The sequence below is a fragment of the Mchenga conophoros genome, linkage group LG4 (assembly GCF_057382185.1).
Source record: "Mchenga conophoros isolate Kocher_MC1m ecotype Shallow Benthic linkage group LG4, M_conophoros_male_GT1.1, whole genome shotgun sequence".
In the NCBI taxonomy this organism is placed as follows: Eukaryota; Metazoa; Chordata; class Actinopteri; order Cichliformes; family Cichlidae; genus Mchenga; species Mchenga conophoros.
In genome coordinates, this window is record NC_140529.1 from 36,933,212 (window position 1) to 36,949,258 (window position 16,047).

Consider the following 16,047-nt stretch of genomic DNA (forward strand, 5'->3'; position numbering starts at 1 on the left):
ACAAACGAGGATTTTTTCCGAAACTGAGAGTTCCTCTTTGGTTTTGTTTTACGACGGCGAGGAGGATGATGAGGAGGAGGGAGTTGGGCCGGGCTCGCAGACCAAACCTAGAGATTAAGGCCCATCAAACGCATGCAGCAGTGTGCCGTGGGACATAAAAGAGAGAGCGAGACTGAGGGAGGGAGTTGTCTCACCCTCCTCTCCTGCCCACAAGCTTGATCGGTGGCGTGTTCTCAGCTTGAGAAATTACTCAAATTCACCATTACAGCATGCATGCGATTTTTCAACAACTTTAAAAAAGAAGCGTACAGTTCCCCGGTGCAGCTGCTAGCTAAAAGCTTTCATTAATTAAGACATTTCTTTTTCCTCTTCATTTACTTAATTAAAAAAATGTGCTTGAATGTTTTTTATTCTTTCTTCTCTTCCCTCGAAATTTCCTTCCTTTCCTCTGACACTTTAATCGTCCTCTCAGCGAATGTAGAAGTCAGGATCTGGACCCTAAAAAATATCTAATGTGGTGTGTGTTGGGAGCTCAGGGAGCTAACGCAGGCTTGTTTGTGTGTGTGTGTGTGTGTGTGCTCGTGGGTTCACGGGGCGCTGAACAAATGGCGAGGCTACTGGGATGCAGGCTGTGCTGAGGCCAACATCTAATAAACTCCTAAGCTAAAGAGAAAAGACCAGTTTGGTTCCTAATTCTTTAATCATATTTGATTAATGGTTCTCCAGCAGCGAGGAGTCATTTTTGCATTTAAAAGCTATACAATAATTAGTTCCTCTGAGGTTGAGGTTGGAAATTCTCTTTACTCGTTTCCAGCTTACAGAAGCATCTCGTACGGATGAAAGTTTTGTACAAGCAAGAGGGCTCCGCGAAATTAGGCAAAATTAGCCTTTGAAGACATTCGGTAGCCTTTGGAGTTTGCCTGAATTCCTAATTGCAGCAGAGCCACCGAAAGATGAGAAGGACTGCGTGTGTGTGCGTGCATGTGCAGGTGTGCATGCATAGGCCCACTTGCATGCTCTATGTGTGTCTGCCCTAGATATCTTGAGCATGGTGCTAAATCTAAGGGCTAATATCCTGTGGTGGTTTGGCCCTCCAGAAAGGTGCAGGCACCTCTGCCAGACTTGAAAAGGAGCCGTGATTAAACCTCTCAGAACTTATTCTGCTTTAGTCCAATCTCTGATATTGTTACGGCCGTAAAAGGACAAAAATCTCTGTTTTTCAATTTATTTCTAAGCGTAATGAAATCAAAATGTATTCGCCGTTCAAGAAAGTGCTCTATCTACATGCATATAAACAATTTCCTCCGTATGAATTGCACCAGTTAAGCTCCGAATCCAACAATCCACTTTACCTCCCGTTCCTAACACACACTCGAATTGTATGCAATCGGGGAATTTATTCAACAAAACCCGTTATTGGCTTCAGTGTCTCAAACTCTCAATCTGTGTCGAGATTATACGTATATGAAAACTCAATAAGTTAAAAGGAAGGAAATTTGTGGAGAAAGAGAAACCGACTCTAGCTGTCACCTGAATACTGATTGGTACTTTTTCATCTTTGATGTTGCAGGCTAGCCTATACAGAGGAGGGTACAGTCGCTTCACTCCCTACTAAAAGAAAGAAAAAAGCGAGAAAAGACAGAGACATTACCCACAACAAACAAACGAAAAAAAAATCCTCTCTTTAAAAAAATAAAATACAAACACAAAACGAGCGAACACCCAGTCCTTGGCGGAGAGTTAAATCTAACTAAAAGCTTCCAGGTCCACATGCTGAGCCCCTCCCCTGACACTCGCAAGCAGATATTTCTACAACAACCTTTTTGATGTCATCATTGGTCTGCTCTTGTTTCGTATTCATTTTGTGCTTTTGGTTTTCTTTTGGAAAGTTTTATGCACATGTGCATTATCTTGACTGCTGTATATGGGTGCTGTGTCACCATAACCAATGTGAGCCTACTGCAGCACGCATGGTGCATGCTCAGAGGTGTGTATATGCAGCTGCTGTCATCTGACTAAGAATATACTGGGGCATTTCTATCCTGTGTGTGTGTGTGTGCACACAACAAAGAGAAATCAGGTTGATGGTGAACACTGATCCATCCCATTTAATTCCTTTCCCAGCTTTTATCATCGAATCTTTGACTCATCCAGCACGCAGAAGTGCAGAACGCTTAATGCTGACGAGCATGCCTTGGTAATTCTTAGTTCAAAGACAGCACTGCTCTGATTGCTTTCTTTTTTTTCCTCAAACATTGGAGTGTCCTACTGTTGTGCACTTGCAGTGGAGCCTTACAAGCTGTATTATGTGGTATGACAGCATGCAGAGTAAAGGGTCATGAAGGTCAGATTTCTGTCTTGAACTCACAATGCTCATATGCCAGCCCGGTCTCTTGCAAAGCACCGTGCATTTATATGCAACTGTTCTGCATTAGCTGCTTTGTTTTGGGGGAAATGTGACACCGGCTGTGTTGATGTGCAGCGATTCATATAAGTACAGCTGAATGTAAATATGGGGGATGAGCATTTGCATTTCCCACCGGCGGCCTGTGTTCGCATCTTATCTCATGCTCACTGGTATTTTTAGAAATTTGATAAGACCATGAAACATGTGCTTTAAGCCGCCTTAAATTACTTTAAGGGATAGTTGTCTTTTATTAGATCCTGTTCCAGTGATTTTTTTTCTCCCAGGCGATTTAAAATTAGTTCTTCTGCTTTACACCGCCTCTCCAGGAGACATTATACAAAAGTTCTGAATTGGCTGAAAAGTTCTTCTGACGACACGTAAACAGAACTTTATCTGCAAAGTTGTTGGAGCTCAGCTCATGAATGTACTTAGTTTTCGTCTTTGTAGCGTCGCATCAACACATTTCTGAGGCGCACAGTTTGTGTCGCTGTAGCCATCGAAGCAGACCAAACCCTACCCTGCACTGGTTTTAACACAAGTCATTAAAAAAAACGACAAACCAGCAAAAAGAAGTGAAACTGTGCGATCCTCAGAATTCCAAAGTTTGGGAACACCTGCTCGAAAGGATAAAGGGACCAGGCACTGGAATATGGGAATCTAGAATTTGCATTAAAATCCATCCGATTTATAAAAAACAAAACATTTAAAAGCTGAAAAGCAACATGCTGTGACCAGGTTTGTCCACCAGAGGGCACTCTGCAACACGTTTGTGCGAGCCGCACAGAAAGTTAAACGAATAAATGTTCATGCTTCACGGAAAGAAAATGAATTGAAATATTTGGCCTCAGTCTTAAAGAAAAAATTATAGTGTCAGTAAAGCTCATCTTGGGTAAATTAATTACACTTGAAACATGAGTGCAGGGAATCCATAACGATATCGTACGTGCGCTGGAAACACGATGTAGAGATTCATTTTTAAATATGAACCAAAAACCTGCAGTGGACTTTCTTACATGTCTGATGTGCAGGATTAGTCAAATAATTGATTAGTCTACTGACAGACAAAGTAATGCTCCCAGCTGCTGCGTCTTATTGTAAACTGAGCATCTTTTGTTTTGGCTTTTTTGGTTGAGCAAACTAGACAATTTGAAGCCATCGCTTTCGGCTCTGGGAAGTCACGATAAGCCCCGCGAACAATTTCTTCTTCACACTTCACTGACTAAATGGGTAAATCGGTTAATCAAAAATTTGCATAACATTGTGCAGCGGTTCCTGTGTGTCTGCAGTGTACGTTTCCCCAAAACGCCATTGTTAAACGCAGAATAGTCGCATGTGAAGTGAGTTTGCAGAAGACACGGTTGCATATTCTCACTAATACAACACGGGGGGTGATCTGTACACAAGGTTTACGCTAACCCCACACATCCGTCACACGGGAATGACACAGCACTGAGGTGGGTTAACCCTGGCAGAGGGCTGTTCTTCTACAAGTCACCGCTCTCTTTTTTAAGCATTGCACAAAATGTTTTACCTCAGGATGAGCTAACTGAAACTCACAAACTAGGATACAGTGCTACTCACTTCTCAGCCGGCAGGACAGTTTCCTTTCTAACACAACCAGCAGGTTTCGGAAGAGCTAATTTTTCAGTTTTTTCTTTAAGCAGAGACCCCATGATGATAAAATAAAGACTGTACTGTTGTTCTTTACTAAAACTACTGTATTATATATATATTAAGACATATACTGTATACACACACAAGTCCAGGAAGATATTATATATGAAAGCACCCAGGAGTTAGAAGACACAATGTAAATGTGTGTAGAGTGCAGACTTACTCGCCTCTTCGTCGACATGCGGTCATTGCATTGGCTTCTATTACAACTTTGTGCTGCGTGAGGTGGATTTAAAAGAAACTCTGTGTAGCCGCTGTTAGCTGTCGAGATTTAAGCGCAGCTACAGAAATGCAACTGAAAGCTTTTGCCAATAATATTTAATTTCTATGTACTCACACTCAAAGTGTTGTGGTCTTAAAAAAAAATCTGTTTGTTGCACTTTATTTGTTTTCCTTTTTTTCTTTCTGAGATGTAATATATTTATAAAAAAAGTATCATATACAGCTAGTTATGTTTAGTCGAGATGTTAAAATGATATAGAGTAATGTTGTATATCAAAAAAGAAAAAAACACCCATTATCTCATAAGTAAAAGAAAAGTCTTTACGTAGGTAAACAAACATTATTCTTCCTTTTGTATGCTAGTACGTACGCTCCGCACCGTTTGGGGTTTTTTATAGAACAAACTTTGAATATTATTTTTACCATTTTAAAAAACGGGAGAACTGATTGTACATTTGTAGGAGTTTCTCACATAAACTCTGCAGCAGAGTACACGTGTGGGCGTTCAGTTAGTGACCACTATTAGACTGGAATGAAATCGATTTGTTTCTTTTTTAGAGCTGAATGTGTGTGCCTATGTGAGATATATATATATATATATATATACATACATATGCATTAGATTGTGTGAGGGAGGAGAGAGATGGGGGAGTGAAGGCAGTTCGCTAAAACACTGTAGTTTGCAGTAAGCTAACAGCTTTGCATGACTTCACTCTTACGGTCCCTGTAATAACATGACGACACAGACGCTCTGACCTCATAAAAGATTCAGTGGCAATGAAAAAATGACGATCTGATCACGCTCCAGCATTTATTTTACCTCATGAAGGATGTTTGGACGTCCAGTTTCCTGAGCGGAGCGGGTGCACGTGCTAATGCTTTGACAGACAGTGTTCGTACATGAAAACTGGTTGAAAGTGAAGCTTGATCACTGTTATCAATGTCAAAAGGTAGAAATTACCTCAAATTTGTCCAAACCATAGATTATTAGCCAATCACAGCTCTACCACAAACTACGCTGTCATAAACAACAGAAGAATTTATCAACTGTGGGGAGGAAGAACTACTTTTATGCTACAAAACTACTATAAATGATCAGAGTTTACAAACAAACGACAGATTCTGTTGTTTTAATGCAGGGGTCTCAACCTGTGGGCCACTGCTGATACTGGATCTCATTGGAGGACCAAGTAGTACAAAAAGAAACAAGAACACACCCAAAACTATTTACAATAATGCAGCGTTTTGTTTGTTTGCTTTTAATTTCAGATACTTTATAACAAGACAAAACTGCAAACATGAACACAGTTTTCCCTCATTCCTAAATAACTGAAGCCGTTCGTTGAACTACCAAATAAACACCTTGGTCCTCTCTGGCCACACACGTGGCAGCACTCTGCTATCACTTCATTTTTAAAAATAAAATAAAAATTCAGATATAAGTGTCCACATTAGTTTGTGACTCTCTGCCAATGTTGCCTTCATATTAAATCTTTTTTTAACATTGCACTCAACAACAAAGTAACTTCAAGGATCAAATTACATTATATTTCTTCATGTTAACATACAGCCTTGATAAGTATCGTGGGCTCGAGTTTGAGACCCGTGATTTAAATTAAAACGAATTAATGATCACATTCTATATAAAACTGGATACGGATTCATCTAAAAATCAAGATTTACGCTGTAAGTTGAACTTTGTTTCAGTGATTTTCGTCACGTACACATTTGATGATTTGTAAAAATTTAATACATGTAGGGTTTGCCAAAGCATTAGCATGAGCACGTGCAGTCCAAATAAGGGAACATGGAGATTTATTTGGGGATGCACATCCACTTTTCCCCTCCGTCATGTTATTCCGGGGACAACTTTGAGTACTGTCATCTGGAATTGCTCCTATCAGTCTGCACGGGTTTGTCAACAGTTTACAGAAAAAGTTAAAATAAGCATTGTTTAACCGTTTCAGTGTCAGCTTATCAAGGCTTAAATGTTAAGATATAACATTAATAACTGGCAGTCAGTATTGTAGAGGTCTGAGCCGTTTTTATTATGCTTATGTAAGTCAAAGGTAACTTAAATGTGAATTTATTATACAAACACTTTAATATTTTTGGGTTTGTTTGCTTTAGTTGTATTCCACAACCAGCTTAATATGCAACTAGACCTCTAATTGATCCAAATATGTGTTGGTACTTATTAATAGTAGTATATATGTTTACATATCAGCTGAAAATACTCTTCATCCATCGTTTATATTTATAGGTATTCACTAAGCCCTGATAAGCTGGCAGGTGAATTTATTAATCCACCTAAAATATTTGTACAAAAGAAAACCAAGCAAAAAAGTTACTGTACTTGTATATACATACACACACACACCCATACACTATATCACAATTCTCTGAGTAACTGTTTTATATGTATTCCTATATGAAGTGGGGTCATCTGTGTATTTTCAATTCAGCTGAACTTGTTCTTGAATTCTATGTTCTCTTTATAATGAAAATATATTGTCTGAAAGGTGTAAAGTAATTCTTTTGGGTTAATTTCATAGCTAAAAGTATGCTATTATGAGCCTTTTCTTTATTCATGAATTCTTTTGTTGTCAATATGTGACATATATATAAGTAACCTCTGATTGTTTTCTGAGTGTCAGAATAAAGCAGTTATATGATCATCATGTCTGCCTTCACACATGGATGTTGTTGTTGCTGTTGTCAATCTAAGACTTTCTCACCACAGTCTAAATTTCCTACCAACCAAAGTCAGTTAACAAAAATAGTCAGTACAGATCTTTTCTTCTTCTTCGCTTCATTGAGATTTAAGCGTCGAATAAGCCCAACTTATTGCTACGTGTAGCTCTTTCAGTTTTTTTTTTAAGTTGCTCCTTTGTGGCACAAAATCAAACAGCGGGGAGACTATTAATAATTTAAGTTGAGGTAACTGCTCGTCCACTGTCGTGTATTCCTGTCATAAGTTGTGTTGGTTGACAGACTGATCTGATCACGCTTAAATGATCCAAACAGGAAATGGGTAACTTAGAGCACAAGGTTAATAATAAATTGTGGAAAATAAATGAATACATTGAAGCTGTAGTGTCACACTGGAACTATAATAACTAATAAACTCAAAAATTAAAGGCCATGAACACCACAAACTGAAAGGTTGGCGCTAGACTGAATCAGCTGTTGTGATTGGTTGTTTTGGTCAGATGACTCAGCGGTCCCCAATCCCTGGGGCATGGACCAGTAACGATCCGTGAGTCGTTTGGTACCGGGGTGTGAAGTTTATGGTTTTTAGAGTTTTTAGTGTCAACTCGTCGTTTCCCGTGTTGTAGTTGTGTGTCTTATTTTGAAAGGAATATTTAGGCGTTACCATAACGATCAGATCATTAAGGGGCAGACAGGAGGATGCTACGCTCAATGTTGTTGGTGCATTTTAGGAGGACGCTGCTAATAAAGTTACATAATTACACAGTGAAGTCACGTTTATTATTATATTGTTGTATTTATCCGCCACACCTTAAAGGATGGGGACCGCTGAGGTAACTGATGAAAAAGGTTGCGTGGGAGCCAATCAGGTCGGTTGCGGACTTGTTGCATCAACTTGTTTGCCTATGACGGGCAGCCAAAATTAGCTTCAGAAGCTACACCACACAGCTGGTTTCAGCAGGTCTCCTCTAACCTCAGACGAAAGATTATTTTCAGGAGTCTTTGGTGTTTTTGAGGACCTTCACTACCATAAATGCTGTTAGGGAGAAACTGTGAGGGGAAAACGCGACGGATGGACGCTGTCGGTTAGCTACCTGATGACGCTGTGGAGGCGGTTGCGTGCAGCTGAAGGTGTTGAGGACTTGGATAAGAGCCTCACTTCTGTTAGAGATGAGCAGCACAAATAAGCTTCAAACCCCTCTGAGCTGTGATTACACACCTCGGATTTGGAAGGGCGGGTTTCAGAGCTCAAAGATTATTTTCTGTAGTGGTGACAGTGTTTAAGGATCTTCACCTACTCTGCCTTTGTCTTAATGACGATCCAGCGACTGTTTAGCCCGTGTAACGTTCCAGCAACATCCAAACTAGCGTCCGCTCTCCTTCACTGCACGGTGGCAGCACAAACAGATTAAAACTTGAGGAAATAAACCCCAAACTGTCCGCAGGGCTCAAAGCTAACATGCACACTGTTAAGCAGACTTCACAAACTATGAGTGAGAGCAGCACAGGCTCTCACGCCTGAATCCTTCACATCCGTGGGTGATTAATATATTTGTGTCTGCAGTCCTTCCAGTTCCAGGCTGCCTGACAGCGAGGCCTATATGTAGCTGCAGCGCTATTGTGCTCCCTCCCTGCTGAGCCGTAAGACCGCATGTGGATATTTTTGTATGGTGGGTCCCCAGCGAGCGCTCAGTAAATCCGAGGTATAGAATAGATAGAGGAGAGGAAAAGCTTGGGCCAGTTCCTCTCTGGGAAGAGCCAGATTGGGGCGGGGGTGCAGGGTGGAGGCTGATTGAGCACGCCACTTGTTTGACTGTTTGTCTCTGCTGGTTAGGAGGTGGTGGGGGGACTGGGCGGGGTGGTGCACTACAAAGCCATTCTGAAATTAAAGCCTCATCTTCTTTCATTTATTTATTTTTTCATCAGAAGCTCAACAGAGCTGCCAAAGATCACTGTGAATTAGGAAGCGTCTGTCACGACGAGGGTCCCGGGACACTCGCCTCGCCCACACCCCTCCACCCCTCTCTCCCCAGCTGCCATCCGGCCCCATTATACGCTGAGACTTTTCACTTTGTGCTGCCAAACTGCCGATCTCCACTCGCACGATTACAGCTCGCTCTGATCTGTATCCTGGGGAGAGCAGTAGCTTTGGTTTTGGCATGCGTGAGACCTCTACTCCCGCTTCTTTTATGCCGCATTACAAGAGCGCGATGAAACGCCGAGCTCCCAAACTTTTTCGCAGTTGAGTTGTAGACGCTGTGGCTCCTGTTGCCGGTTTCCACGCCGTGTCTTAACCTCAACTTCTGAACTTTTTTAGTGTACATTGCACAGATGGGGCGGAGGGGGCTTTAAAGCGAGCGTGGGTTGTTTACTCCATACGTTGTTCCATATGTTTACCAGTGTTGGTTTCTCTCAGAGAACTATGCTGTCGGCGACACGATCCTCGCCCCCAAAAAACTTACTCAGAGAGGCACAAAGTTGCACCGAGCTGCTGCACACTGACTCTTCACAGCACCTCTCATTATGCATGTCTATCAGAAACATAACTTTCTGCATATTCACCAGTCTTCCCGCTTCTCTCCCCTGTTTCTAGTAAATACAAAATGAAGAGCTGTACTCAGTATTGATGGACATCACAGATGAAAACAACGAAGAGAGGAGAACTAGCTTTAAGAAAATAACAAAAGAAGAAGAAGACAAGGAGGAGTCCCTCTACTGAGGCTGGCGAGGAAAGACGGGAGGCGTACAAAGTGGCGCCGCGGCAGTGGTGTCAAACCAGCCACAAACTTGACAGACGGAGTGAGCCAGTTTCCACCAGGGACCACCTTTTTGCCGGGTAGAAAAAGACAGAGAGAGAATGAAAAGTGTCCCGTTATTATAAAACATTTTATTTTTCTATACTTTTGTGATTTACAATGGTAAAAAAAAAAGTGTGTATAAAGCAGTATATATGTACAAATCTGTTTTTATGTTTTTTGGTAAGGGAGATGAACAGTTGGCCCTTGATGCTGATTCTGTGGTATGCAGGAAGGAGGAGGGAGGAGCCCCGCCCCCCCTCCTCTCTCTGTGGCACACTGCTCTGTCGCCGAGGTCGTGTTTGAAAAAAAAAAAAGTTACAAAACAAAACAGAAAAGGTGGCAGGGAGAGCTCGGCATCCAGGCAGAAGCACTTTCTATGCTGTACTTCCTGTGGGTGGAGTCAAAGGTCAACCTCCTGGTCTCACTGCTCCGCCTTCTTCCTTCCAACCTCCCCAAAACTCCTTCCTTCCTTCCTTCCTTCCTTCTCGGGCCGGTGATGACGCTCTTTCCTCCTTGTTGCGGTGTCACTGGCCTGCAGCGCCTAGCGTTAGCAGCGTCCCCCGTGGATACTGTTGTGATGTCACTTCCTCCCGGCAGCACCATTGGGCATCCCCGCCCTCCCCAATGGGCAGCATCACTGGTTTACAGCGTTGGGGAGTGGGGGGGGTGAGCCACGGCGGGACGGTGAGACGGTGTAAAGCCGAGCCTCCCCGTCTGCCCCTCTCCACGCCCCAGCAGAGGTCACTGACTGAGGACTAGTTAGAGAACACGGCGCAGAAGTCGCCGACTTTACTCACCTGCCAGACTCCGAGCCCAAGCCTTTGCGTCACTCCGCACCGACGGACAAACTGTCAGACCAACGCGACGATAAGGTGCGTACGACTACCAAGGATGCACGTTTCCACCTGACGAGAATAACTCATCGACGTCCATGTAACAAATTGAATTATAATCGAATAATCCCATCGTACTACATCAGCAGGTGCATAACCAAAACACAAGCCTGAGGCATATAGACTTATGTCGCTAGATAAAACATATAGAAATACAGTAGTGCCCATCCAACGGTAATCGAGGAACTAGGGCTGAAATATGTCAACTTTTCTTTGTCCGTGTATTCTGAGAATATTTATTTGTGTGTTTTTTGTATTTTTTTGCAGCACTGAAAGTTTTAAACAGGAAAAAAAAAGTTTTAATTTGGTGGAAGCGAAACCTTAATTCTTTATATCAGGAAAAATCACTGTAAACGTGTTAAATCAAGAATGTTGGTTCAGTTTTTGAATGTACTTTAATGTCTAGGGTGTCCAATAAGTATGTATTCTTTTTCTGTATATAAATATATATACATATCTATTATATGGGCTGTGGTGATGTCAGGGAATAGAGGGGGTGGGCAGGAAAGCCTCTGGCCCCCAACATAGATATCAGACCCCTCCCACTAAATATGTCCCTGATATTTACTGTAACATGTGATCATGTGTTATATGATTGAAAGTGTGACGGTGATAGTGTGAACTGATCTCCCCCGACATCGCCCCCCGAATCCCACGTTTACCACACAAGCAAATGTATACTGTGCACAAACACACACAGGTTAACAACACAGGCAGGATCACACACACAATCCCCAAACTGCTTTTTTCCCCTCTTTTTTTGTGCCCCACTCTGAGCAAAAACACCACATCCCACTTTCAGACACTTCACAAAAAGAACCACATCTGCGCGCTAACTCCGGCCCCGCGCCGGAGCTCCAGCACTTGCTAATTAGCGCAAAGTTTAGTGGGATAAAAAGTTTATGAATATTGATTTTTCTTTTCTTACTTGAACCAAAGCATGATTTGAACACACAGTCTCAGTGCTCTTTGATCAGGAGACAGCGGGACTCGGTGATGACGGCGGAGCCCGGATGTGTATTGACGTGACCCAGATTTCATTCGCTCATCGCCGCCGAGGTAGAGCTCGCTCTCCCGCTAACGTAACGAGGCTCGCGGCTTCCTGCGGCAGCTGCCTCGGTTTATGAGCCGCTGTTCTGGCGCTGACCCTGGTGGGCGGGCGGTTTTATTGCGTATTGGAAACAACCTGCTGGCCCTGAGGAGAAACTTTATCAGAGGCGAGCGGGTTCGGGTGAAGCACAACTTTGTTTGAGAGTTCAGGGTACACTACTTGGTAGTGGTTTTGTGTGAGTGGTTACAAGAGGGTAAGACTAGGTTAAGCTCCTGACTTCCTGTACAAAACTACAGTGTGTACTGTTATTATCCTGTACAGTAAATCTCACCTCACACTTCTTGATTAACTTCATCTTATTTCAGGTTAAAAAAAGTACTTGTTCTAAATCAGGGCTCCTACCCACGCGACCTCTGTTCATCCGTAGACAGCTTCTCATATATTACAGAGTATCTATATCATGCCAACTAACTGTCGTGAAGTCTAATTGGGGTAAAGTCGGTCATTCGTTCTCCCATGCAGCGATCACACGCAGGCTTAGCGTCTTCATACCTGTAGGTTTGTCACGCGGTTCCTCTGGCCTACTTACGGGTTACAGCCCCGCGGTAGGGCAGAAGCAACGCAGGAGCAGGCTGGAGTTTTACTTCGATGGCAACTTTGTGGAAAGCAGAGCTTCTCTGAAAGGAAAACGGGGGGAAACCTAAATGGTCACTACATGATCAGCAGCGATAAAGAGCCACAGTTTGTCGTTTGTTTTTTAACGAACTTTAGGTTTTGGTCAGATGTTCGGATTTTGTCCACTGAAATATCTATGCATTCTGCAACAAGAACACTTGATGTCATGTGTGATAGGCACATTCTGGGTAGACAGCACTTTTCTCTACTTCTTCTAGTCAACTCCTAGCTGATAAAACCTAAACGGATAACACTGGTATTATTATGCATTTTAATTTTGTCAGCAAATCTCAACACAAGACAAAAAAAAAAAAATTTGTTTCTGATTTTTCTTGTTTTTCTGACTTCCACTTTGACCGTGTCTCTTGGTTTATAGTGAAGACTATTATGTGTGATTCGCATATTTAAAAAACTCGTATCGATCGTATCCTGGCTCGTTACGCCGCTCCTGGAAAAGCCGTTTTGGCGCCTTTAGTCTTAAAATCCTTCTTTTTCTTCTGATTGGCTCCCAGAGCTTCAGGCGAGGAGATTCTCGAGACGACCGTGTAAGGAGATCCAACGCTTCAAGCTTTCAGCTCACAGGGATTACAATAACACACGTTCGCCTAATTAAACGAAGGCTTCAGCAATCTCTCACATATATGATATAAACCTGAAATAAGTCCCCTTTAAAACCGAGGAAGCAGCTGGCCGCTATACTTTTTGTAAGCATTGCTCAAACTGAAGTGCATTACTTAGGGACTGTTTCCAGCAGCTGATTAATCCACATTTGGTGCTCTGGTGAGTATTTGTGGCAGCAGAGGTGTGTGTGTGGGTTCAGGTCAGAGTAAACTATAGTGTGTGTTTCTGTGGTAATCAAGGACAACAGTGTGGCTCCCTGCTGGGATTTTAACGGTTTCTGGCCAACAATGAAGCTCTGCAGATACATCTGGCACACACACACACGATACTACACTGCACCTCTGCTCGTTTTATTGCATTTGATGTCAGAGGTCAATATAAAGCATTTCTACGGGGCGACGATGCAGACGCATGTAATATATTAGGCTGCCACGGTTTTAGTTCTTAACTGCTAACTTGAATTTTTACAGTACAGTGGTTCACAGTCAGTATAACCGTTTCTCTAGTTTTTCCTCTGAACAATATTAGTCACAGTAGTCGTCGTAGTTTTAGTAAGAGTAGTTCGGGATTTCGTGCAATTCTCTTTAGAGTCCGCTGGATTTTTGAGGCCGGCGCTCACACCAGTGTTTAGGCAGCAGGACATTCTGATGAGGATTTATATGGGCCAGTATTCTTTTATAGATATGTAAGTACACAGTATTTTAGAGCGATATATCAAATAACTAACGATGTGGTCACCGTTCAGTATTCCAGCAATGTATTTCAGAAACACTTTAGCAACTTAGAATAGAGACACGCCTCGACTCCATGATGCTGCTCTGCTACATGTGCTGCAAACGGCGTCGGCGCCCCTCCGCTGGGAAAACCGAGCAATGACTCCATTTAGAAATTAACCCGACCCGCTTTTTTTTCTACCTTGTACTAAAAAAACAAAACAAAACCAAAAAAAAAAGTTTTACAAAGAATGAAAACAGAGTTTTTACGTCACACTGGACAACTTACATGACTATGATGAGCAAATATCACTAAACCATCGCTAAATCTAATGACGTGTTCAGACCAATTTTGATACACACAGTCTATGCAAAAGGTGCAAATTCAAACCGATTTGCACCGGGTGAGGCGAGAATAGAGGCAAATAAACAGCCGCGGGGTTTCAGCGAGAAATTCACTTCAAGCTGTGCTGTTAAAGCCGATCAGCTGCTTCCCCTGACTCAGCATCTGAGAGATACGAGGGGGGAGGAAGAGTTTGGAGAAAGTTTCAGAGGAAATCTGGAACCGGGCGTCCCATCGGTCGCTGGGGTGAATATTTAGGGGTTGCAAAACGATCCAAAACCAGCAACCGCATTCATGAGAGTCACACAAAGTGAAACTCTGTTTCATGTTTGGTCTGAACACCACGTTAGAGCCGCAGCTTCAAGGTGATTTTCACCTGCATTCCTGCCCATTAAAACAACGACACTACACGTGTGCACACAACGTGGGTACATCGCTTCCTCTTTAGTGTTCGAGCGTGTAAACAGCTTTACAGGTGACTTTTGGCCAACTTTTGAATTATCTTGAAAAGAAAAAACAGACGGAGTGAGAGAGAAAATGTTGTCCTTTATAACTTTTTGCTGGTACGTGTAAAGAATAGAGCTCATCCTGCTTACGGGTAGAATTCTGTCCTAGTAGCTTTCATTGCATGAAGTTATCTTGTCACATTTTCTGACTGAGAACAGCTCCTGTGAACAAAGCTTCCTTTAAACGTGCTCACCAAGCCTCACGGGAGCTGCGCTCGAACAGTTAAAAAAACAACAAAAAAAGTCTTTTGATCCGTGTCAATATGAAAAGTATCTACTACATTTTAAATGATGTAATCTGAGTAGTTAGATGTTTGTAATGTCTCTTTCTCCAGTGGTCAAGTCTGGATTATAGGATACATGAAAATTTTTAGGGACTTTTTGTTTCATGTTTTTGTTTTTTTGGGGTCGTTTTAACTGTGGCTGTTTGTCTCTGTCCGCCGGTGCAAAGTCTGAACTTCCAAGTTTACATCTGCATCCATTTGTTGTGTCCAAAACTCCAGCCTGCGCCTTAACAGTGGGATGGAGCGGGGGTGGGTGTGTGTGTGGGGGTGGGGTTGAAGTGACCCTCCCTTCTTTCCTTCCTTCCTTCCTTCCTTCCTTCAGATGCCTTTAGTATAACGAACTGGTCCTGATCTTCCTGAGCACAACTGCTTGAGCTGTGACACTAGCAGGATGTCCCCGCCTCCAGCACACCCGCCCCAGTACTACCATCCCAATCCCCCCCTGCCCTGCCCCCAGCCTTCTAGTATGTGAGTTGACCGGTCCCCTTTTGTATTCCTGGTGTTCTGTACATAATGACCTTCCCTTCCCTCTCCCGTCCTACCCGCCCCCGGCTGTCCTTTCAGGGGGAAAAAAAAAAAAAAAAACATCCTGACTCCCCTGAAATCTTGTATTTTGTTCTAATAATGACGAAATTTATTTATAAGGATTTTTTAAAATCTAACTCTTTCTCCTTTTGTAAATGTTCCAGTTAAATAAAGTTTAAAAAAATGTTAAAAAATTAAATGGATATATTGAAAGGTTAAAAAAAAAAATGTCTCTAGAAGTCCCCGCCCCCTCCTCTGGCTCTGTACTCTGAACTTTGTGTTTTTGTTTTTTCTCTTTCTGTATGCTTCTCTTTACGTGCTTCAGATGAAGAGTTCTATTTATTATGACATTAACGTTATTATAATTATGACTAATTATTAATATTATCATCATCCTCATCATCCTCATTATTATCATTAATAAACTTGTCTACTTCAGCCTCCGCGTCTCCGCTGTTTTGTGGTGAGTGATGAGTTGCTGGATGCTCGCGGTAACGCTACAAGTCCCACGACGCCGCGTGACACGAGCCAGGTGGAATGGGGGCGGGGCCACGCTTCCAGACCCATTTGTCTTGTGCCGGAGCCCCTCTGGGGCCGCATGATGGAGAGCACCTGTCTGTCAC

General features: G+C 42.6%; 2 protein-coding genes across 12 annotated transcripts in view; one reads left to right on the forward strand and one right to left on the reverse strand.

Annotated features, from left to right (window-relative positions):
• The window catches only part of LOC146576709 (RNA binding protein fox-1 homolog 3-like), a 431,434-nt gene extending 415,572 nt beyond the window's left edge, over positions 1-15,862 (forward strand). For 9 of the 10 annotated variants that reach the window (XM_085272168.1, XM_085272169.1, XM_085272171.1 and 6 more), the window contains one exon: positions 1,571-6,984. In XM_085272168.1, the coding sequence (XP_085128294.1) occupies positions 1,571-1,615 (45 nt within the window). In that variant the 3' untranslated portion in view covers positions 1,616-6,984. Of the gene's footprint in view, positions 1-1,570; positions 6,985-9,608 lie in introns of those variants that run through there. The other variant, XM_085272165.1, reaches the window with a different exon arrangement.
• LOC146576711 (uncharacterized) overlaps positions 1-16,047 on the reverse strand; it is a 152,108-nt gene that overhangs the window by 1,821 nt on the left and 134,240 nt on the right. The gene's annotated exons all lie outside the window — the stretch shown is intronic.